General features: G+C 44.5%; 1 protein-coding gene across 1 annotated transcript; it reads left to right on the top strand.

Annotated features, from left to right (window-relative positions):
- The first annotated feature begins 3,299 nt into the window (after positions 1-3,299).
- Positions 3,300-12,346, top strand: RASD2 (RASD family member 2). Its single transcript, XM_064155345.1, has 3 exons — positions 3,300-3,994; positions 7,903-8,182; positions 10,074-12,346. The coding sequence occupies exons 2-3, from the start codon at positions 7,912-7,914 to the stop codon at positions 10,601-10,603; spliced, it is 801 nt and encodes a 266-aa protein (XP_064011415.1). The 5' UTR covers positions 3,300-3,994; positions 7,903-7,911; the 3' UTR covers positions 10,604-12,346.
- Positions 12,347-24,000: the final 11,654 nt, after the last annotated feature.

Genomic DNA, 24,000 nt, shown 5'->3' with positions numbered 1-24,000 from the left:
CAAAAGTCTTGGAACATCTTTTGTCTTGAACTAATTCTGACCAGCACGCAGTTGTCACTTCTGTCATTTGCCTTAAGGTGGAGAAAAACAGATTGGTCCTGCTGCATCAACCAATCACATCCGCCTCTGTCTCTAGCCATGGCTGGTATCTGGAGCTGCAGAAGGTATAAATTACTTGTGACAGTAACACCTCTATCTCACATGCCCACACTCCCCCAGATCCTGACTCAGAAGTGGTCAGTGAGTGTGCTGCCTGGGAGCTGCACTTTACTTCAGAGAAGAGGAAGATGCTTTGAGGGGCCCAAGGAGCACTTGCTTGTTCCTATGTCCCACCATAAATGAAGTAACATCACTTTAGGTCTTCACTACCATTTGGAGACAAGTGGTTAGTGCAATATATGATAGTAGTACTTTGTCTTTGTCTCTCTCCATTCCTCTGGACATCTTTTTAACCAGCCTTTCCCTGCAACATTTCTATTACCCTTCTTTTGGCTTGCTTTTTCAAGTCCTCCCTCTCTGCTCACCCACAATCTATGCAGAGTTGAAAGAAGCACATCTGTCTTGTCTGCTGGTCACAGCTGTGCCATCTGCAGCACCTTCCACAGCTGAGGCAGCTCCATGGATGAGCTGGCAGGACCCACACACCAGCCTCAGAGACAGCAGCTGTATTGCTAATGAGCTGCTGCATAAAGGAGGTGATTTGTTGTCAGTCCTACATATACCATGTTACCAAGTTGATATAACTCATCTGCCATGTGTTCTGCTTCTCTTGTCTCTCACACTGAACACCCACACTCGAAGACTGCACCACAAGCCATGGCCAGTGTCATTCAGTGAGTTAGGCACAGCACCTGGTGACGGTGATTCCTTGCAGCCATAGCCTGTTACGCTCCCTGTCAGCCTTAGCCAGATAAAAGCCTCATTCAAGCTTTTAGACTGGAGGAGTAGGAGGCAGAAGTGCTTCCAGAGAGTAATTCGTTGTAAGCTTGGATTTTGAATTGGTAAATATCTGTAAGCTCTCTGGCAGGCTGATGGTCTCTGACTAACCAGAGGAAACTGCTGAGGCAGAGAACTTTTTCTCTTCATCCCTCCGGTCCGATTTATTTGCTTCATACTCTAAAAGAGCTGCTGAAATACCAGCACCTTGGATGGGGAGCAGATATAAATTGACTTCTCAACAGAAACCTTCAGGACAACCTTGGAAAAGCAGGGATTCTTAAGCTCTGGTCTCCTGAGCCCCAAGGGAAGGCATGCAAACCAAGCCTTCAGTCAACCCCTGAAGTGGGAGCACACCAGGGAAAAACGAAGCAAAAATACCCAGTCCAGTGATTGCAGTTACATCTCTCAAGCCTCTGAGGGCTCACAGTTAACAATTACCTTTCAAAAGCTTACTTCAGAAGCAATTTCTTATTTTTTCTAGCTATTTGCTAGGAGATCAAACAAAGCCAAGGTGTCTAGTCAAGTGTGTTCCTATTTATTTTGCTATAATTTAAGGAACTCAGTTGGCTACTTTAAATGCTGGAGAAGACAGCTGAGTAGGAGTCTGGGCTGGGTGAAGCCAGCTAGGCAAGTGTTTTGCATTTGGTTTACAAAAGAGCCTGAGTAGGCTGAGATTCCAGGCTGACGAGATGGTCTCTACGGTTTCTCTGTTTCTTGACAGAGAACCCCTACAATCATATGTGAACCATAGGCATGAAAGAGGAGTTTATTCTCTAGCCCTACAGGTCTTGGTTTTGCCAATTTTCTGCAGCAGTTCCTCCAGTGGCAATGATGCTAGCATGCTGGTCACCCTGCTTGGCTCTAAGCTGCTCACCCTGTTTGGCTCTAAGCTGCTCACATTGTTTGGCTCTATGCTACACAAATTGTTGACCAGGCACCAAAGATGGCAGCTTTTGGACCAGGTTTGAGCCGACTTGGGAATGGAAAGTGTCATATCTTATTTAAAAATGTTTTCTGAGACATAAAAGTAGTCCTCTACTTTTCAGCAAAGAGCAAAGACTCCAAGCTGATCAAGCACTCCTGGTATTGCAGTCTAAGAAGGAGCTGAGTTCAGGGCATGACCACAGTATTATCAGGGTTGGAAGAGACCTCACAGATCATCAAGTCCAACCCTTTACCACAGAGCTCAAGGCTAGACCATGGCACCAAGTGCCACGTCCAATCCCGCCTTGAACAGCTCCAGGGACGGCGACTCCACCTCCCCGGGCAGCCCATTCCAGTGTCCAATGACTCTCTCAGTGAAGAACTTTCTCCTCACCTCCAGCCTAAATCTCCCAGTTCACTAACACTGCAGTGTTCCAGTGGTGCTGTGCCAAGCCATGCCCTTCCTTCCCACACCTAAAGTTATCTGCAGGATCTGCTGTTTCCCAAATCTGATAGGTGATATTTGTCTTTGTGTCAGCTTGGGATCTCCAAATCTGCCTCCTGCTCAAGTCTGACCTCAGTGGGAGATGCTGCCTCTCACAGACGGCTGCAGCAGGACCCATCTCACAGCCTCTGCCATGGCCTTTAAAGTCTGTTGGCACACAAAGACAAAGAGGTGTGTCAGATCAGGCTCCTTTGCAATGTCAGGAGCATAGGAGAAAGAGGGAAGCATATTCTGAAGGTGACGACAGAAACTTCCTTGTGCTTGGAGGAGAAAAATGAGAAAAAGCAAAGCATCTCAGGAATGTCTCAAAAGCTTTGGGAATTGCTGTGAGGATCTGGAGATGAAACAGACAAGGAATTTTTGTGCCCAGTGGAGAGTAAATTTGCTCAAAGAAAAAGAATTGTGGGAGACTGGAAATGATATTTGGATTTGGGAGATCATCTTGCCTTTCCTTCTCTTGTTGACAGAACCTCTAGAAAATGTCAGTGGTTTTCTTTTCTTTTCTTTTCTTTTCTTTTCTTTTCTTTTCTTTTCTTTTCTTTTCTTTTCTTTTCTTTTCTTTTCTTTTCTTTTCTTTTCTTTTCTTTTCTTTTCTTTTCTTTTCTTTTCTTTTCTTTTCTTTATTTGAGGGAACAAGATAAAGTATTCCATACAGCAGACGAATCACAGGAAAGCCCCTGTTGGGAAGATGAGTCAGTTCACTTCAAGCTAGCAAAAAAGATCATCACGGAAGTATAGATCCCTCAGAAACAGCTTATGAACAAACTCGATCCCCACACATGCATCCATAGAGGTCTCTGGTGGAAAGAGAGGGAATGTGCAGCCTGCAATGCCTATGAACTTTCTGCTCAGAGGAGAAAAGAAAAGATTTTTTTTTCAATAGGCACAAAATCCCACCCACTCAGCAACCCTCCTTCCCTCCGTGTCTGACACTGACTTCAAGGGAGGAGTTGAGCCAATTATCTGTGAGTCCTACAGAAGGAAAATCTGCAATTTGCCAGTAGTTGTGAGAGCGAGAGGGAGAAAGGCAGGGAGGGAAGAAAAAACACTTGACTGACAAATCTAAGGAAAAGCCTCTTCTGTCTTAGAATATTTGAAAGCAAATCTCAGAGTAGAAGAAAATAACCTCTTGAGAGCTTGTGCCAGGCAAGACCCAGGTTCATCATAGACAGCTTCACTGATTTGTCCCCACAGGATCTGAGGCGGAGTAGAGGCAGGGTGGGCCAGCCGGATGCACCCAGGACTCCCCGCAACTAGGTGCTGCTCCAGAGACCCCTTCCCACTGCAACTTGCAAGAGGAGCTAGTGGGAGTGGGAGAGATTCTGCCTCTCCTTCTCATCAGCTGAAGCTGTGAGCAGAAGAGCTCATCTCTCCAAAGGGAAAAGCTGTCACCAGTTCTGACACCCTTCTTCATCCTGCTCATTCATGGGGGAACACCCTCTGGAGCCCTGCAGTCCTTCCCAATCCTGTTAAGTTCCCAGGAGATACTGGTGAAGAACTGAGCCCAGAGGAAGCAACGTGGGACCTACAGAACAGCAGCCTTTTACAGCAGCAGCCACCTCTGATTAGTTATCAGCTTCAACAGACTACATCAAGACCCTGGACTGCTCCTCCAAGGAGAGAGAGGTAAGACAGTAGCATGGAGTTTGGGATGAAAGTAGGGGGAAATAATCCCAGGGGGGGGTTTTGGTGTGCATGAAAATGATGGGGATGCTAGCAGTGATTAGCAATGACAGACCTGCTATGGACAGAACAGTTTGTGTTTGCCTACGTTCCTTTGAGCTGGATGCTGCTGGATTACGCTGGGTTGACACAAACAGTAGATGAAGACTGCAAAGTGCAAGACAGTTAGTTCAGAAGTCTGTTCGTGGATGGGAAGTGGTAGGAAGGATACTCCCTGATGGGAGGATGGAAAACTAAGGTGTAAGAGCTTGAATGAAGAATGCCTTCCTTAAGCTTCTCTCTTCAGATACTCAGGATTGAATCTGTCAGCACCTCACTGAAATTCTAACAAGTGCACCTCAGGAGCATGCAAAAGCAGGTGCACTGACATTCACTCCAATCTCTGCCTGTGGAACAAGCAGTAGTGGTTAGACATAAGACAACACAGAGTTAAAAGGAATTAGGTTTAATATTGAATCTGGGCAGTGCTTTCAGCTCTCTCTGGGTGTAGCAGCCTTTCCCATTATTAAGTGGAGATAACACTGACTGCCTACATTTCTATGGCATTTTTAAATCCCTCTGCTGTACTTGTGTAAAGTTTCTAGCATCGAGCCAGTGTATAAAACAGAAGGTACCACTGGGAATTCATCTATGCTTAAGCATTTAATAAACTGGGAGTAAAAGATGTAGATTATAGCCAGCTGGAGGTTGGTTGTCTCCTCATTGTCTTCTGATTGATTTTGCTTTATTTAGTACATGAGCATGTGGTCTTTCTCTGTTTCCTTTCCTCTGTCTTTAATCTTTTTTCAATGTATGAGTCCCTGCACTCTCCCACACCCCTGGGTGTGAAAGCTGAAACTTAATTTCTTCTCTGAGGGGAAAATAAGACAGGTTATATTGAACTAGGGAAAAACTGGAGTCGGGGGATAAGAAGAAAGGGCACAAAACACAAATGTATGCTCCTGGTTCAGTGGCACGCTCTGAGTCAGATTTGCAGCAGAGGTGATGAGATGGGTAGCAACTCTATAAATCAAAGTACTGAAAAGCATCTTTTGACTTCATGTGAAAGGAAATGCAGTCAGGAGAGCATGAAAGTCCTCTTGAAAGAATGATAGCTGGAACACAAACGTCATGACCTGACTATGTAATCCATTAAAATCTTCATATTCTCAACCCCCTTCTTCCTCTTTAGCATGTTTCTGTCCTTGAGGCAAAGCATCTTTAAACAAACAAGTCTGCACATAGCATTTTGGCTTTGCTGGGGTGAAGGCAGTGTGATTTAATGACCAGAGATGCAGGAATGAGAAAAGGTGGAAAAGAGCAATAGTTTGAAAGGTAGGAGTCCCAGAGTCTGTTCACACTTCCCATTTGTTTGACCTCAAGCGGTTACTCAGCTTCCCTGCGTTCTGCTCTCCCCATCTGTGGGTAGGTGTGGTGACAATTCCTTCTCCAAGCTGTTCAGTGTACTGAGGTCCAAAGTAACGAAATTCATTTCAAGGCAGAGGAAAGAAATGCCTAAAGGTGCAAAATCCCCCTCCAAGCAGCCGCTGTGACACACCTTTGCTGTGTGTCAGGAGTTTCTCTAATCACCTCCTCCCGGTAGTTACCTGCAGCCAGCTGTGCATCCCGCAGGTGCCTGTAGGTAAAGCTGCTGGCCAGGTCCCTCAGCGTGCACATTCTCTACAGGGCATTTGCTTGAAAAGCTTCGCTGCACTCACTTTCAGATGCTGCCACACCAAGTGGTACAAAACTGACTTTCAACAGGTATGAACCAATACAGTCCTCTTCTCCTCATGCAGCTACGCTGGTCCAGCCCAGTCTGAAGTCTCATTTATAAGTACTGAAACTGGAGTGTTGAGAAGTCTGTGGTTTTTCCCATTAAATCTACTTGCCTGGTTTTCTCTGTCAGCTAAATGAAGCCTGAGAGGTTGGACTGGATGATCTTGGAGGTCTCTTCCAACCTGGTTGATTCTATGATTCTATGAAACAGACATCCTAAAGCAGCTCTGTCAGCCTGTCTGCGCATGGATGCAAGACGGTATTGACTGGCTATGTAAGAAAGGGCCAATGCAGGATGTATGGCACTGTTGGATTAGAGATTGTATTTGGTATTTCTGCACTGCTGGAGATTGTTGGTCCTGTTGTAAATAAAACACAAAGTCCAGTTCAACTACCAGGTGTGCTTCTTGCTGTCATTCCCACCGCAGCAGTCCCAGCAGTACCATAACTCTGCATGTGTGCCTCCATCCAAATTTATGTTCTGACATTTCTCTCTGGCTCTAACAGCCCACTGTCCTGCCCACTGAATGCAATTCAGAACATGAGGTATTCTTGAAGAAAGCAGTCCATTTTATTCTGTGCTTCAGATAGGGACGAATGTGCTGTTGGCATGCAGCAAATTACAGGAATAATAATAAAGAGTAATGTTTTTCTGTTGTCTTGGGCTACAGCACTGTGCTTTAGAATGATGCTGTATCAGAATTCCAGAGATTTCTTTATTTAGCAGTGGCCATATCTTCAGAGCTGCTTTGGTGCTTAGCACAAGTTAAACAAAATGAAAGACTTTAAGCTTCTAACTGAGATAAATCTACATAAAAAGCTGCATAAAAACTTGGGAGATAAAATTCACTCAAGGGAAAGATAGGAATCTAGATATGGACCCAGAAATTATCTTTCAGTGTACATAAAGTACTTGCATTGAAATATTAAATAAACAACACCTTAGTTAAATAAACAGCACAGTGGGAACCTGATTATTCTTTAATAAAATCCTAGTAACCAAAATAAACTCTGTCAAAAATGAGTCTTCTTTGCTTCAACAAATTAGCTTCCCTCATACAGGGGTTATATTTTTCCTTCTGGCACATAATTCATTTGAACTGGCACATGAAAAATGCCTGAGCCAACACTCTTTGTTTTCCATCAAAGATACCTGCACCCAAGTGCTATGTCAGAATGTCATCTTCAAGGTCATGAGACTCAGTTGTTAGAGGATGGAAATCTTGCTTAATAGCTATTTAAGGTGGCTGTCCTTCATCTTCTACCTACAAAGACACTGACATCCATACCATCTGTGTGCATATGAAGACTGAAAGTCATACAAAATCTGTGTTCCTGCCATTCCGCCTATCGCCAGGCGCCCTGCTGTAATGCTGGTGCTTTATTCACAGAGAGGTCTCACACCACCAGGCCAAAAAGCAAGACTAAAATCTGCTTTCTAAAAGGGCAGTGAAGGCTGTTGTGTGGCTCAAACTCTCTGAATCAGCAAGGAAGGCTGTATGGGACCATCTATTTAAAGTTACTGAGATGTCCAGCTTCTGCTGATGCCCATCATGATTCTTGCTTCTGTCTGACTTTTTGCTAACCTCGGAAAACTTGCATCATTTAGGAAACCAAATGAAGTAATCTAGGTCCTAATGGTAGCTACAGGGGATGCAATACATTGGGAAATGTGACCTCTGTGTTTATGTATCTAAATGAGAACCAAGCTCTGCTGAACAAATCTGGTAACATCTAAGTGACACAGATGGTGGAAAGGAACTTAGTGTCTAAGTTGAGCACAGCCAATAGCATTTAGCCCTCAATGTTAAATAACACAGCAAATTACTATTCAAACCCATCCTATTTTCAACCCTCAGGCCTTCATTTTTATATGGCTTTAAAATAAATGGAAAAAGAAAATCAGTAACAACACTGTGAGGTTGAAAAAGTGAAGCATTCCCAGTGAAAAGATTCCTGTAGGGACCATTCATCTCTTAACCAGGACTATGCTCTGTAGCACTCTTTGAAAGCCTTGTGGTAAGGAGTTGCCCTACTCCATCCTCCCTTTAGTTTCTGCTTTTTCCTCCAACTCTGCTATTTTTTCCTTTCAGGATCAAGCAATGATGAAGACTATGTCTGGTGGGAACTGCAACCTGAATGTGCCAGCCAAGAATTCGTATCGAATGGTAGTGCTGGGAGCCTCCAGAGTGGGAAAAAGCTCCATCGTCTCCCGTTTTCTCAACGGCCGCTTCGAGGACCAATACACCCCCACCATTGAGGATTTTCATCGCAAGGTCTACAACATCCGAGGAGACATGTATCAGTTAGACATCCTTGACACCTCTGGGAATCATCCTTTTCCTGCTATGAGAAGGCTTTCTATCCTGACAGGTGAGAAATTAGGGGGAAGTTTGCAGATAGGGAACAGTGAGCGAAAAGTCATTGTCCGCCTGGAAACTGTAGCCTGGAGATGACTATTTCTTGGGAGGTAGCTGAAGAAATTGCTTGATTTTGTTGCAAGATTCACTTCTCTAGAGAGATATTTCCTGGCTAGGATGCTCCAGGCACTATTGGAAGCGTATTAGTTGCAAAGAAGTCCACTGGGTGAAGGTCTGAAACAGATTTCTCTCTCTCGTTTATTTCCCTCCTACCTTTCCTTCCTGCTCCATATTCTTTATTGCAGTCACAAATAAATGGCTGAATAAAATCTCAGGAGCACGAAAAGCATCAAGGGACAAAATAATTGTGTTGTTGCAAGACATAAGCAGTGACAAACAAATGTATAAGACACAGGAAAGGAATTCCAAATGAGAAAATTGCAAAGATTTCCCCCCCCCCAAAAAAAAAAAAAAACATTTCCAGCGTGATGCCCTTGGTTTAATATTCCAAGAACAGTTCTACTTTTGCTCTTTCTTCTATGGTTAATCAAATATGTTAAGGGGGGGGAATTAAAATGATCATAGAATCATAGAATCAACCAGGTTGGAAGAGACCTCCAAGATCATCCAGTCCAACCTAGCACCCAGCCCTAACCAATCAACTAGACCATGGCACTAAGTGCCTCATCCAGTCTTTTCTTGAGGACCCCCAGGGACGGTGCCTCCACCACCTCCCTGGGCAGCCCATTCCAATGGGAAATCACTCTCTCTGTGAAGAACTTCTTCCTAATATCCAGCCTATACCTACACTGGCACAACTTGAGACTGTGTCCCCTTGTTCTATTACTGGTTGCCTGGGAGAAGAGGCCACCCCCCACCTGGCTACAATGCCCCTTCAGGTAGTTGTAGACAGTAATAAGATCACCCCTGAGCCTCCTCTTCTCCAGGCTAAATGGGCTCATCTTGTGCTTTCTCCTTGTCAAGCTGTTCCTGTTGTGAGCTGAGAGGTAATCTTCAGTTGTGAAATCTACAGTGGAGACATATTCAGCCACAACTCACAACAAACTTACTTCCTGTATGTGCCATATAACCTTCTAGCTAGCTAGTGAAAGGTGACATTCACAGCTGACTAGGCTAGCATCCATGTTTGGTGAAGTCCTAGAGTCTGTTTCTGGGATGTGGATGAGAACTGTCATCCTTGAAAGCTCTCTTAGCATGTTGCATGTGGATGTCATGCAACAGGCAACGATTTGTGTTATTTTGTATTTGCAAAAGGAATTGTAAGTCAGGAAACATCAAAAGGAAATGCCAGGGGATCTGTGTCATCTCTGTGTTTCTTTTTTTGTCCATTATCTGATTTATCTTGAGCAAATTGCACGACAGCAGAGCACTGCACAAAGGGAAACCTTTCCTTCGTGACTTGGGTGTTCAGGACTGACTATCTGCAAAGCTTCAGTTCAGGTGTTGCTTTATGTATTGCGTAACCAAAAGGCCAAGGCTGAATGGTTCTTTGCTCTTCCTGAGGTCAGAACAGGCTGTGTTTCACACAGAGCCATTAATGAAAAGAAGAGAAAAGCAAAGCAGCTGAGCTGAGATAGAAACACATTTGCAAATGACAGTAAAATGGATCTTAACTTGCAAGTCCAGTGCAACCTAAGAACAGAGTCAGATGTAGCTCAAGTAACGTCATTGACAAGTCTTTTCCATGGTATTACACAGAAAGGTGCGGGGAGCTGAATTAGAAGGGTTGGAGTTGAAGTAGAGCTGACTGAATAGATTCTAAAGGACCAAACAAAAAACATGGGGAGGAGATAACAAATAAACCCACTGCTTTTGTAAAATTAGCTCCTCTGACACAGGTGTTACCAGCAAGGCTTTACTTAAAGGTTGTTTTTTAATTGCAGGGGATGTTTTCATTCTGGTATTCAGCCTGGACAACAGAGAATCCTTTGATGAAGTCAAGAGGCTCCAGAAACAGATCCTTGAGGTGAAATCCTGCCTGAAGAACAAGACCAAGGAATCAGCTGACCTCCCTATGGTGATCTGTGGCAACAAAAATGACCACAGTGAAATCTTCCGCAAGGTTCGCTCAGACGAAGGCGAGGACCTTGTGTCCAGTGATGAAAACTGTGCTTACTTTGAAGTTTCAGCCAAGAAGAACACCAATGTGGATGAGATGTTTTATGTCCTCTTCAGCATGGCCAAGCTACCTCATGAGATGAGCCCTTCCCTCCACAGGAAAATCTCCATCCAGTATGGTGACACTTTCCAACAGAAATCCTTCCGGATGCGGCAAGTCAAGGACATGGATGCCTACGGCATGATCTCCCCCTTTGTCCGTCGGCCAAGCGTCAACAGTGACCTGAAGTACATCAAATCAAAAGTTCTCAGGGAAGGTCAGTCCAGGGAGAGAGAGAAATGCACAATCCAGTAAAGGGGGCTCACACTTCTGTCTGAAGTCATCCTCCACATGCAGTGCCTTAAAGAAAGGTCATCTGGGAAGCACAGAATGGGCTGATAGGGTCCATGGAGTAAACCCAACATAGAGAATGGACGACTCTTCCTGTGGTTTCTGCTGACTCATGAACATAAACAATATAGTCCTTGTAAATGACTGGGAAAAATCATATGCCTGAGCTATGAGTGCATTTCTGTCTCTGTGATGTAGTTCCTCTTCTTTCCCCTTGTTGTTTAATGAGTGCAGACCTGAGGAGTAAAGGCATTTTCACCTCTTCTTTATCAAGGAAGAAGGTAAAAAATGTACAGAAGGCATTACCAGCCACCAAACACACAGCTCTTGCTGAGAGGAGGTTATGCCTGTGCTTGTGTATGTCTCTGTGTGTGCATGCACGTGTAGAGCATTGCTTTAAAGAAATGAGACTTGCATTTCAAAGGGAGCAGTCTTAACTGAGATTTCCCAGATTGGGAGTGGACTATATACGGACACAGAACTCTAACTCACTTCTGAGAGGATCTGCATTAAGATGACCTTGACTTGATGTTTACTGGTTCAGCTATAATTTAACATTAGCATGAATGCTGTTTTGTATTATAAATTTTATTTGGAATTTGTGTGTGGGGTTTTTTTTATTGTTTGGGGGGGTGAGCTCTTAGCAAAGATGGCAAGTGTGATTGATCTCAAAGCGCTGTCTACTTCCTAGCAGTGAAAGTTGGTTTTGAGATGTAAAACTATGTAGTATGTACATTGAACTTGAAATTGTTCTGCAAAACGCTAATACATTTGACTGCTTTGCAAGCCTGGTGTGATATTGTTTCTCAAAGCAGTCACTCAACTCTGAATACTGTAGTACAAATGCCACCTTCTGACTCACTGGCCATTCAGGCAATGGTTCCTTCCTCTGCCTGTATCGGCTAAGGCTGACCAGATTTACATGCAGGCTTAGACAAGACTGGGGTTTCTTTCAGACTTAATGCCTGAAAAGTGATGGAGCCAGCTCCATGGCAGTTATTGCTGTTAACATGCCTTTCATCATTTTGTTCATAGTTTTCCCTGTTGTCTGATGAAGGTTTTCTTGATAGAAACCTTTGCACTGCAGAAGTTCTTCAGAACAAAAGCTTTGTGCCAGCTTTGTGCCAAACAGGGTTGAAATGGCTGGACAGATAGATCTGAAGCTGTCCATTTGCTTCTTTCTTTTCTCAGTCCAGTCCAGGCTTCCTTGTTGTCAGCTCTCTCCCTATTCTGGTTTTGTTGTTTGATGTGCTCCTGTATGCCCTCAAAGCTCCATCTACTCCCTCAGATGTGAGCTTGCCACTTGCTGTGCACACATAACTGTGAGCAAAGCACGTCCCCAAGGCTAACCAACAGTGTATATGTCATATATACCTCAGAACAGCCTTCACATTTCTTGCATCCCACTTCCCTTCAAATTCTGTTCTTGTTGAATCTGCCCTGCTGTGTCCTGGGCAGAGCTGTGGGCTAGCTTATGCTATAATTTGACAGGAAACTAAGAATGATGGTTGTCTGTAAAAATTAGCCTCTGGGATTCAAAATCCCATAGTCATTTATCAGTTCCATCCTTCATTGGTACTGCATACTGACTGGTGAAATACACTGTTCTTTTACTCCTGTTGCCAGGGCAGCACCTTTCAGACCACATCCCCCTCCCTAGCTATAAATATATACATGGTTTATGATTAAAACTGGTTTGTTTATTTATTAGCTGTGTCCTGATGGTTTTTACTTTCTCCATAAATAACAAGGAAAGTGTTTTTCTTCTTTTGTTGTGTAGTTGCAGCTAGGCAAGTACATTGTAGGTTGAGAGCTCTGATGAGATATCTAGTAAGTTCTGGAAGAGCCTCTAGGCACCAGGAACGACGTATTTGTCTGTTTGAAACAGAACCATGTCTGTTTCTACACAGTTCTATCTCTTCTTTCTGTCTTTTTCTGTCTTTGTCTTTTTCTGTCTGTCCAACTGTCTGTCTTTTTCTTTCTCTCTCTCTCTCTCTCTCTCTCTCTACCTACTTACTTACCTACCTACCTCTTTTTTGAACATTAGCTTACCTGTAGAAAACTCACAAGCAAAAGCAGACAGTTCCTCTTCCTCATGCTGCCTCCAACACAACAGAACAACTCTGTCCCCTGTGCATAGAGCAGGCATGCTTGTCCACGGTGTGATTTAATGTGGTCTCTGCAGTGACAACGCTGTTGCTCTCAGCAGTCTCTCCATCTTACTGTCTGCTTGAGTGCTGGTCCCACACAGCACATGCCCTCCTCTCTGCAGATCCTCACTCAAGTGCACAACAGCTGAATGTATCATGATCAAGGTCTGGGACTGTTATGTGGCAAGGACATGGCAGGGGAGGGGGGGTGAAAATGGAGCAATGAGGACACAAGCATTGGCCAGTGGCTGGCTTAAGGGGCTCCAGGAAGCTAAAGGAGAGCTCCTTGCACTATATGCCATGTGCTGCCTTATTGAACCTGTGCCCACTCTCCTTGGCCTGCTGGATAAAGGTGAATTTCTGAAGACCCTTCATAATTATCCATCCCCTGCCTTTGTCTTAGTTCACTAACTTTATTACGATTATTTTCCCTACTCTCCTTCCACCTTCACAAAACCCCAGCTTTCCTCACACTTCCACATCTTCCCATTCCTGCCTTTTCCACCATGGACACGAAGCCACAGGGCATGGAAAAAACAATTTTGCAGTGACAATGGTGCAAAAGTAGGGGAAGCCAAAGGGAAAAAAATGTTAACAGAGGTGTGGTGGATTGTACAGGAAGACCACTGAGCCTCAGCTTCACAGTCCAGCTTCACCTGACAATGTTCAGGGTGAGAAGCACCTAAGCCACTGGCTGGGAATGAAGGTGAAGCAGGATTACTGTCACCCACAGAAACAAATGGCAACGAGCAAGTAATCTTATTACAGCAGTCCTCATCTTCTCTCTGCATTTTGTTACTGATGGTAATTGCTTTTGAAGTTAGATTATCATGCTCCTGAGGACATGCATTTTTTTTCCTGTTTGTTTTTATTTTATCATTACAGATGTTCTACTAATATTCATCTCTTATTTGGGCTCCAGAAGTGCTTTCAGCCCCTAAACCAGACAGAATGTACCAGTTGTTTACTCCCAGTTAGCAGCTGCTCTGTTCTGTGGAAAGGGTTAGACCAGAACACAACGAGCAAGGCTACCTGCTTGCACAGGAGACAGCAGGTAAGGCAGGAGGAGGAAAGGGGAATTATTTCTTCCCTGCTAACCACTGAAGCTGTAAGACAGATCAGGGAAGGGCTTGATGGGAAACTTTATTACATGTGAGAAGAATCTGCAAGATCCTGAAAGGAGCAAAGAGCAGACCTCCATCCAGACCTCAGGAGCAATGAAGAGGAATGAAGAGGGGGTTTTTTGAGTCCCTTAGGATTCAAGTGACCTGCACAGAACTTACTGTAACCCCAGAAGCCATGAAAATACACAGGACTAAAGGCAAATCCAGACTGGCAAAGATGCTGAGAGTAGATGTGCCCCTATTTGGTCTCACCTGGTGTAATGAAGTTGCTTTATCCCAGTAGCTGCCTTGTCCTACATATTTGTGTGTTAAACCTATCAGCCCCACTGATCTTTTTCATGTACTTGAGGGACAACAGGCAGGGGCATACACCTTACTGAGGATCAGTCACAGTCCTGGAATAAGGCAGGGCTCAGATCCATTTTATACATTGCTCTACACAGTGAGAAAGTCCTTGTCCTGAAGAAATTACAAGTCAACACATTACAGGAGCTACTATAAATAATGACAAATATCTAAATAAGCCACAGGGTCAGTGCAAATCAGGAAGGAAATAGTGGTCATGGAGAATTAAGTAAAAAATAAATTGAGGCTGGGAAGAGCAGAGCAAAAGCCTGTTTTGACATCCAGAGGACTAAATTAGGCTTCTGTTTTGAAGGATCCCCAAGAGAACTGCTGCCACCAGGCCAAGCTGGTACTAAAGAAAGGCTTTCATGGTGGAGCCTCACAAAGAGCATTGTCACCTTGAGACTCCAGGTCTCATAGGTCTGATTGTCTGGGAGGCCTAGGGACTTGATATCCTCTCAAAGGCAAGTAAGAAATTATGGGATAATTTTTTAAAGGGCAGCAGTAAAGAGCTTCAGAAGGGAGCTCACAAAGGCAAGATGGCAATAGAAGGTTGGGTGGATAAAGAAGTGAAAAGGCAGTATAGAATTTATGTATGTTACACAAAGTACCTTTCACCTTTGTTCCATCCTTCTCGACCAACAAGTCAAATCTGCAGACAATTTTTAAGCACTTTTGTCCTTCCTCAAATGTAAGCCACCACTTGCTGCTGTGTAGGGTCCTCCCCCTCACTTCTCATATACTTTGGACTGCCTTAAATTTACTCTCCTGTCATGTACCACATTATGGACTGCCTTGCAACCCCTGTCCCAGTGCTTGGCTGGGGCAGAAGGTTACAGGCAGAGGTGTTTTTGAAGTGATGATTATTTGATTTGATTTGAAATGACTGTCACCCTTAGACATCTTATTAGCAGCATTCCTTCTCTAAAATTACATGGTGGCAGGCTCAGATTAAAGCACCTCCTTGGAAAAAACATATCAAACATGTTATAATGTACATTTTCCCCACTGGTTTCTATAGCAACAGCCTTTTCTCTGCACTCAGAAAGAGCAGAGAATTTGCAGGGGGGAGATGAGTACCAGTGGCTCTGCCCTAGATCTTTCACCTCTGAGTCATCAGAATGGGAAGTTCTCCTCTTCAGTTTCTGTTACTTGGAGAAATGAAGACCACCAGCCAGACCCACCTCACAGACCATTCAATGTCTGGTAAAGCTGTGGGATGGATATGCTACCACAGATAAGAAAGTGACTTCCATGATGTGACTGCAGACTAGGCTATTGCTCCTGGCACAGTACCTGACTTGGAGAATACATGTTGCAGACTGCTATAAGCCCAACTCCTGTCCTCAGATTCGGTTAGTCAGCTATGAGCCTTGCCTGACTTCTCTCTTCTACGTCTATAGATACCATCTGGTACAGTCAGAGCCTGAGACTTCCCAGAGAAACAGTTCTTTTTTCTCTCATGACATCAGCCAAAGACCTTTCTTGGCCCTTACCATCACTGGACACTCATAGCATGCAGAACTTCCCCAAGTGCCAGGCATCATGTTCCTAGAAAGTTACTGGCAGTTTGGAAGGAGGCTCTGAACTAGCAAGAAAAATATTTTACGAGCCTACAGGGATTGACTTGTGTAAGCCTTAAAAAATACTCTGAAAAGGCTACTTCTGTGCCACTGAGGTAAGCAAAGTCTGAGAGAGGCTGGCTGGAACCCACTAGGTAGTTTTCTTTAAAGGTAGAGATGACAAGTGAGGCAGCACTTTGAGATGGACAGTAGGATATCTCAGAGGGAGCAGAGATTAAGCAGGAAGTCATAGCCATTAGAGCAGGGCAGACTTCAAAGCATTGACATCTATTGGAATGTTTTCTAAGAGATGTCATGAAAGTGAGGAAAACACTGGGAGAAACACTGAGGTCTACACAAACAATGGGGTAACTTGGTGTTGGCAGTGAGATAGACCAGCTGAGCCAACACAGTTTGATCCCACACACTTGTATCTGAGATGGAGCCTGATCCTAAGGCTGGCTCAAAAAAATTCCCTCAGTCTGCCTGCGCTCACTGAATGTTCCCAACCCCTCAAGTGGAAGGTTCAGTTCACTGGGGCCCTCCAGTCAGATCACTACCAATAAAGACAGGACCTTTTACATGAGACTCTGCTTCTCAGAACATTTCCACAGAGATCCCTGACTTGTTTTCAGGAAAAAAAAAAAAAAAACAAACAAAGCTCCTTCTGTGAATTGCCCAGGAACAGCTTCTTGTGTGTTTGCTTGTTGTTCAAAAGTATTTGATGAAAGATTTATGCAAGCCTGTCCTGTGCTTTGGCTGGGGTGGACAGCTCAGATTAGTTCAGACTGAGGCCAAGGAGGGGTGAAGGCTCAGTTTTTCAGAACAGCTTGTAGCAAACTAAAAGAATATAAATGACAAAATTCCAACTTGAAGATGTCTTCACATCACTCTGACCTAGAGGGAAGCAAACTCCCTCTCTCCAGCCCATTTCTCCCCACCAGGTGCTTGAAGGAGAGATTTCAGGTGGACTCTATTTATTCAAGAGAGTACTCTCACAAGCATTTGGCTCTCAGTAGTTAGTATGGAACATCAACTGACTCTAGAGAGCACTGAGTATTTAGACTGGTTTTATGTCTCAAGTTGCATATTTTGAGGAAGGGAGGGAGGGAGGAAGGAAGGGAGGAAGGAAAGGAGGGAAGGAAGAAAGAAGGGAGGAAGGGAGGAAGGGAGGAAGGGAGGAAGGGAGGGAGGGAGGGAGGAAGGAAGGGAGGAAGGGAGGAAGGGAGGAAGGGAGGAAGGGAGGAAGGGAGGAAGGGAGGAAGGGAGGAAGGGAGGAAGGGAGGAAGGGAGGAAGGGAGGAAGGGAGGAAGGGAGGAAGGGAGGAAGGGAGGAAGGGAGGAAGGGAGGGAGGAAGGAAGGAAGGAAGGAAGGAAGGAAGGAAGGAAGGAAGGAAGGAAGGAAGGAAGGAAGGAAGGAAGGAAGGAAGGAAGGAAGGAAGGAAGGAAGGAAGGAAGGAAGGAAGGAAGGAAGGAAAAAAAAATCTGGCTCCAAGAAACAATTCCTTCACACATTGACCTTACCTGGGAAACTACACACCTCTATTAAACTGGGACTCGTGGTCTTTCTGTGTAAGACCAAAGCAACACAGAAATACAAGGAGCACACTCCCAGCAATGAAGTCAGATCTTGCAATTCAACCCTCACTAATATAAGAACTGTGACTGATCCCATATGCTTCATCAACATATTTGTGAAGCTCCCAGGAGCTCCAGAAATGAAATAAGTTCCAGTCTCTAAAATATCTGGTTGTTAGGCACCATGGCTTTCTGTCTTACTCTTCAAGTCAGAGACCTAACAGCCCAACCAGTTTCCAAACTCTTCACATGAGTCAGTATCTTGTTTCTCCATCCCTAATGGAGGACTCTCCCATGGGAGAGCTGAGAGAGGCTAAACACCTTCTAGATTGCAAGGTACTTGGGTACTGCAATGATGGATAAACATGTTGAAAGGTGAAGAGGCAGACCAGAAACAAATATCACCTCAATCAGGAGCTGAGCTGCTGCAGTGCCAGCCTCAGAGGAGAGTAATTACATTTTGCATAAACCCTGATTCCTGCCCTACCTATGGTCTCGTTCTCCTCAGCTTCTGCTCAGCTGGCAAGTCCCAGGAAGCTCAGGACTAAAATCACACTCTGGTTGCTCCCTGCTCTTCAATCACTACATGCCTGTGTGTGGAGGAAGTTTTCACTTAGAAGCCCTTGGGTGGATGCAGAGCATAACCTTTAATCCTCTCTCTGCTGGAGAAATGAGTGCCTCATGGAATTTCAATCTTGTTAAACGCAAACTGGAGGGGTCAGAGAATGACATAGAGAAGATGAGTGGCATTGCTTTTGCCTCATCCAGTGCAGAATGTCTCATCTTTTCTGTCACAAAACAGTTTGTTCCTTGCTAGGTGGTTCATTGCTAAAGTAATAGATACAAGTTTCTAAAAAGAAATAAAATAAAAAGGAAAAACAAGCAGAGAGCAACAACTTGTTCTGCAAACTGACAGGAGACTTGCCTGAGGCAATGGACAAGGGGTGGCAGGGATGAACAGTTCTCTTGTGGAGTCTTATTAGAGAATGGGCCAGAGCTCTTCTCAGATACCCTTTATGAGATGTTGCCATCTGGGAGAAATCCAGATTGGCAATTATCAGAGAGAACAATCCCAGCTGGCCACAGCACTGCCAAAGCAAAAATTATCCCCTTACACAATGGCACTGACTCAGACCAGCTCGCAGCTCGGGGCAGTTACACAAGGTCTGTCCTTAGTCATGGTGGCATTTATTTGTGTTGCGGAGCCTTGCCCACAGAGCAGGACCCAGTTACACCAGGCAGCAGACAAATGCACAGCAGGGCTGCAGGAGAGGGCTTGCAGTGATAGGACAGGAGGAAATGGATTGAAGCTGGAAGAGGGGAGGTTTAGGCTGGATATGAAGAAGAAAGTCTTTGCAGAGAGGACGGTGAGGTACTGGAACAGGTTGCCTTCCCTGGAGGTGTTCAAGGCCAGGCTGGTTGAGGCTTTGAGCAGCCTGGTTTAGTGGAAAGTGTCCCTGCACATGGCAGGGGAGTTGGAACTAGGTGATCTTCAAGGACCCTTCCAACCCAAACCATTCTATGAATCTATGAACAGATAGATAGTCCCAATGTACACAATCTATGAACAAACAGATAGTCCCAATGTATGCAAAGGCCAGAGCTGAGCTTTCATCATTACCTACACCTGCCCTGTCACTCGCAGCGTGTCTTGCCCTGTGATGGCTATCTACATGTTTCTTACTAGCACCCGATCTGACCTAGAGGGAGCAGAAACTGCTGTAAGCAACACTAATGCACTACTTCCATGATTAACATCTGAGAGCTAATTATTTGTAGAGAGACCTTGTAACTACTGCACTGTGGTAGTAGCAGCACCAAGACCTATTGTCGTTTAGTAGTGTTCTTCCTTCTGCTGTGCTTACTGGACCAAAGAAAGCAGAGCTAAGCATGGTGCACTGCTTCCAAAGTACTCTTGAGATGTGCAAACTCTTTATTGTTCTGGCACAGTTTCCTTGCAGCCATTCCTGGCAGTTTTACCGAGCAGAGTTCTCTTAGACAGAGCATCTTTGTGCTGCATTGATGATCCTGTGGTTGTGCAAGCCCCAAGCTAGGTGTGACTCATGACAGTTCAGAGCTAACTCTGAGCTGCATCCTGTGACAGGCAGCAGAGCTGTCTTGCATATGGCTGTTGTGAAACCTGAATCTGGGCAGGGTGAGGATGTAAGGCAGCTATGCTGCCAAGTTTGGACAAAAGCCTGCTGACCAGATGCTGTATCAAGGGATGTGTGGCTGTTTGAGCTAGATTTCTAGCTCAGACCGAGGGGAGAGGTGAACAGTCTAGGGATAGGCCATATAATGGCAACAATGGATAAGTTAATATCATTTCATTGGAGCTTCAGGAGCTTTATGTCTAGAAGCACAGCTTGCACCTTCCCCTTGGTGGCTTCTGCTGCTTCAGCTGTGCCTGCTGCTATCTTCCCCCACCGCTGCTTTGGCTGCTGCTGCTTTGCTACTTCGCCACCGCTTGACTCCTTCCCCATCTTCATTAAGGTTATTATACTTCTCTAGTAGTTTGTTTCTCCTGATCCTGTTATATTTAAACTATAAGAAATACAATTTCATTTCCCCCTGACTTAAAAAAAAAAAAAATCCATGTTGTGGTGAGTTTATTCTACCAGGGAAGGGATCTTCCCTAACCTGGGACAGGATCTCTGCTTCTCTCCTGGCTGTGAGCCAGGCCAGGACCTCCCACAGCTTTCAGCAGAAAGAAATGGGTCATATACTGCTAGGCACAGGGTTTCTACCCACCTCTGAAATATAAATTGGAGGAACAGAAGGCATTTTTAGCCACTCCCAGAATTTAAAGTTGAAAGCAGTGAAAAAGGCATGGAAAAGACTGAGATTCTCCTTACTGGCTCCTTTGTACTGTGGTAGCCCATGAAAGAGCTATTATTTGCCCTTGATCCCTCAGACAGGAATATCTCTGACACAAACTTTGAGAAAACACCTCTCATTAGCCTAAAGTGTTGCTTCCTCCCTCCAAAGCATGATTATGGGAAAAGGGCTTCCCTCAGATGGATGGTAAATCTCTCTCAGATGATACAGAGCTCAGCGGGTGGAGAGCTCCCCAGCAGCAGGACTCTACTGTGCTAGACAGTGAGCAGATGTCTAAGAGGTGAAAGCTCTTGGTGGAAAGGAGACACTTAGGGAAGTTTTCTATTCCTCCTTTGTGATGGTTTGGGTGTTACTCACCCCTCCACTCTTATGAAATCACCCAGACTAGACTCAGCCAGCTGGAAGTTAAGGAATGAAGCTTTATATTTACAGCTTAGCACAATTTCCAAGCAGATATATATAGAAATATATACAGTTATATACAAGTTAAAGTACTACAGAAACACAGTACCCTCCCAGAACAATCAGATTGCCAGGAGGGCTCCCAGTCCAAACCTCCTCTGCCCCCTTCTCCCCTTTCTCTCCCTTCAGATCAACCCACATATTTCTCATGTGATAAATCTGGAGATCTGAGGTGAGATGTCAAAAAGACAACAAGGAGGTTAGAGGAAAAAGGGTCAGGTCAGATTAGAGTTAAGGCAGAGGCAACCACAGAGACCAGACCACCAGAAATAAGGAACAGTAGTGAGAACTAACTGAGAAGTGTTTGAGAAATGAGTGTCTTATCTATATTTTGACTAGCTGCATTTCTCAGCAGAAGAATGAGTGATATAGGGTACTGTTGAGTTTTTTTTCTTCTTTCTTCTCACAGCTGAGGATTTCATTTCTCTCAGTAAGATATTCCAATTAGCCTCAAACCAGCACATTCTTTCTGGGACTTGATCCATCTTCCCCAAAGCATTGTCTCTTCTCAGACAAGAATTCTGCCAAGGAGGAAAATGTCTGAAAAGATGTCATTAATTAAGGAGCCTTGAGTTTTGCTGATTTTTCCATGAGACTGCAGACTGAATTGACTTTTGAAAATGAGAAGAGCTTTGGCTCCCTTAAGCACCTTCTCAACTTTATCCAAACGGGTAGTGTGAAGAGGGAACATTTAAAGATTGAGATGTATCAGGAGGAAACACTGTTCTGAACCAAATTTTCACTGAAAGAGAAAACTGAAGACAAGTGATTTTGTATAAGAGGTGCTTCAGGAGTGAAGGTGCTCTTAGTAAAACAAGAACTGTCTGAGAGGTCCTTCTGTTTTCCCACTCAAAAAAATGAGAGAGAGAGAGGGAGGGAGACACTTGCTGCTTCTTAAAAGCACTGAGAAAAAGGAATGTATTCCAGACAGAAATGTTGGTTTTGTCCTTTTTTTCCAGTTGTAACTTCTAGTCAACTAGGAATTAATACAAAAGAGACACTGAAGGCTGAAACAAAATGTCACCTTGAGGTTGGCTGGCTCTGTGCTGTACCTCTAGCTTTTTTCTTACTGGTAAAGGAGGATCTGAAAGAAGAACAGATAGAAAAGCCAGTTTGGTTTTGACTAGAGGTATGTGGGATGCTCCAAGTGTTTGAGGCAGTCAGAAGAGCAGCATTAGCAAGTGAGTGGGAAAATCATCTCTAAATCAGCTGTAAGTCTTATGTCAGCTGCTATTCTTCTTTGGAAAGCTCCTGTCCTTTTCTGTTGCACTCCCAATTTACACAGTCAAGACAGGGAAAGATAGCACCTCCTACTTCTAGCACCCATAAACTTTAGGTGAAAGCTTCCCCATTTTTCTGCTTAGCCAGAATCAAGAGGAAACCAGATGTCTCTGTTGAGCTGGGTTTATTTTACCAAGTATTCCACATCTTGCAGGTCAGTCTTTGCTCTCCTCAGGACCTGCGTGCTGTTGCATGCTTCAGTATCAAGCTTGTGCCTGCTTGATGGCTTTTGGTCCATGACCCTGCAAGAATGCCCAAGCCTGCTACCAGAGTTTCCACAGATGTAGTTTCCAGATTCTACTCCCTTATGACCCTTCTAGAGAGATGGCTTGAGGAGACAAAGGCTTTTCATGCACACAGCACACTGATTCTTCTCTGCAACACGTTGTGCCCCATCTCAAAAAGCCATTTCATGTCATGGCAAAAATACAGAGAATGAAAATGACTGCAGGAAAGTGAGGGTCTTCCCCTGGCTCACAGTATCACAGTATCACAGTATCATCAGGGTTGGAAGAGACCTCACAGATCATCAAGTCCAACCCTTTACCACAATTCTTAAGGCTAGACCATGGCACCAAGTGCCACGTCCAGTATCACAGTATCATCAGGGTTGGAAGAGACCAAAGGCTCGTCATTCTTCATACAATTAATTCTTCATGCTGGTGCCAGGCAAAGCATTGGATATTATATTATAAAGAGTAAGTTTAGATTGCAAGAATCCTTCTGAATTTCCATGCCACAGCACTGATCCTGTCCATGTCCCACACCAGCCATGGCACACTATTTTGGTCTGCAGAGAAAGGAAAGCCAGGCAAATGTCCTGAGAAGGGACTTATGCTGTACTCCAACAGATGCATGGCTTGCTCTAACAAGTCTGTTGAGGGGCACAGACACAGAGCATCTTAGAAATAAGTGTACAGCCAGTCAAAATTATGTTAACTTCATCAATGAGAAAGTGAAAAAGAGAGCACTGCGGAAGCTTTGCAGTTGCATGCCAGGTCAGCTATGCAAGGCTCATGGAATAAACTGTGCCATGTTTAAACAACCTGATCCTGAGGTGCTTACAGAAAAGCTGAAACGCAGCTCAATGATCTGTCACTCAGTGATCCACAACACATTGGAGAAAGGTAAAGCTCCAGAACATGTACAATTCATCAATCACATCATTGTGTGGGGCCAAGCTCCTGAGGAAGTCTTTGTGAAAGTCTCTGCCATGGCAGCTCCTACAAATAAGAAGGATACCCTCTCTCTTTCTTGGGTGCAGTGGGATTTTGGAGACTGCACATTCCTGGATTCAGTCAAATTATCAAACCTCTGCATGATGCAACTCGTAAGAGAAACAATTTTGAGTGGAGACCCAAACAGCAAGCAGCCTAGCAGCCTTCGATCACATAAAGTGAGAAGTAGTCCATGCAGTGGGCTTAGGACCTGTTTGAACTGATCTGGACACGAGTACAGAATGTGGCTGTGAGTGACAATGGTCCAACTTGGAGTCTTTGGCAGAGAGCTCCAATAAGATATGTGGTCATCTATTTGGTTTCTGGGGTCATAGTTACAGAGGTTCAGAGGCACTCTAACAGAGAAAGAAATACTAGCAGGCTATGAAGAAGTGAAAGCAGCTTCTGAAGTGATTGGAACTGAGTCACAAATGCTTTTTCTCCTTGGGCTGGTTCTCTGTAACTAATCCTTCTGCTTTCTAACTCCCCTGGCTGATCCTCCAAACTCATCTTGCACGTAAGGCAAACTCTGGGATAAGGTAAAGGGGATGAAAAAGAGATGGAAGCATGGTTGGGAACCCCTTCTGGGGACTCTGGGTTCTGGGAGGGGTGTGGTGTTTCTGTATTACCTTTACCTTCTACATTCCTATGTATTGTAAATATCTGCTTGTATATTGTGCCAAGCTGTAAATATAAAGCTTCATTCCTTAATTTCCAGCTTGGCTGAGTCTAGTCTGGGTGATTTCATAAGAGTGGGGGGGTGGGTAATTCCTGAACCATCACATCTTTATTTTAGCCTCATAGG

Source organism: Pogoniulus pusillus, chromosome 15 (assembly GCF_015220805.1).
Source record: "Pogoniulus pusillus isolate bPogPus1 chromosome 15, bPogPus1.pri, whole genome shotgun sequence".
Taxonomy (NCBI): domain Eukaryota; kingdom Metazoa; phylum Chordata; class Aves; order Piciformes; family Lybiidae; genus Pogoniulus; species Pogoniulus pusillus.
This window is presented reverse-complemented; position numbering and strand designations above follow the sequence as displayed.

Bases quoted from the DNA above. Each gene is read 5' to 3' on its own strand.
- RASD2 (XM_064155345.1), top strand. From the start codon at position 7,912: ATGATGAAGACTATGTCTGGTGGGAACTGCAACCTGAATGTGCCAGCC. The intron at 8,183-10,073 runs GTGAGAAATTAG...TTTTAATTGCAG, and splicing joins AAGGCTTTCTATCCTGACAG to GGGATGTTTTCATTCTGGTA.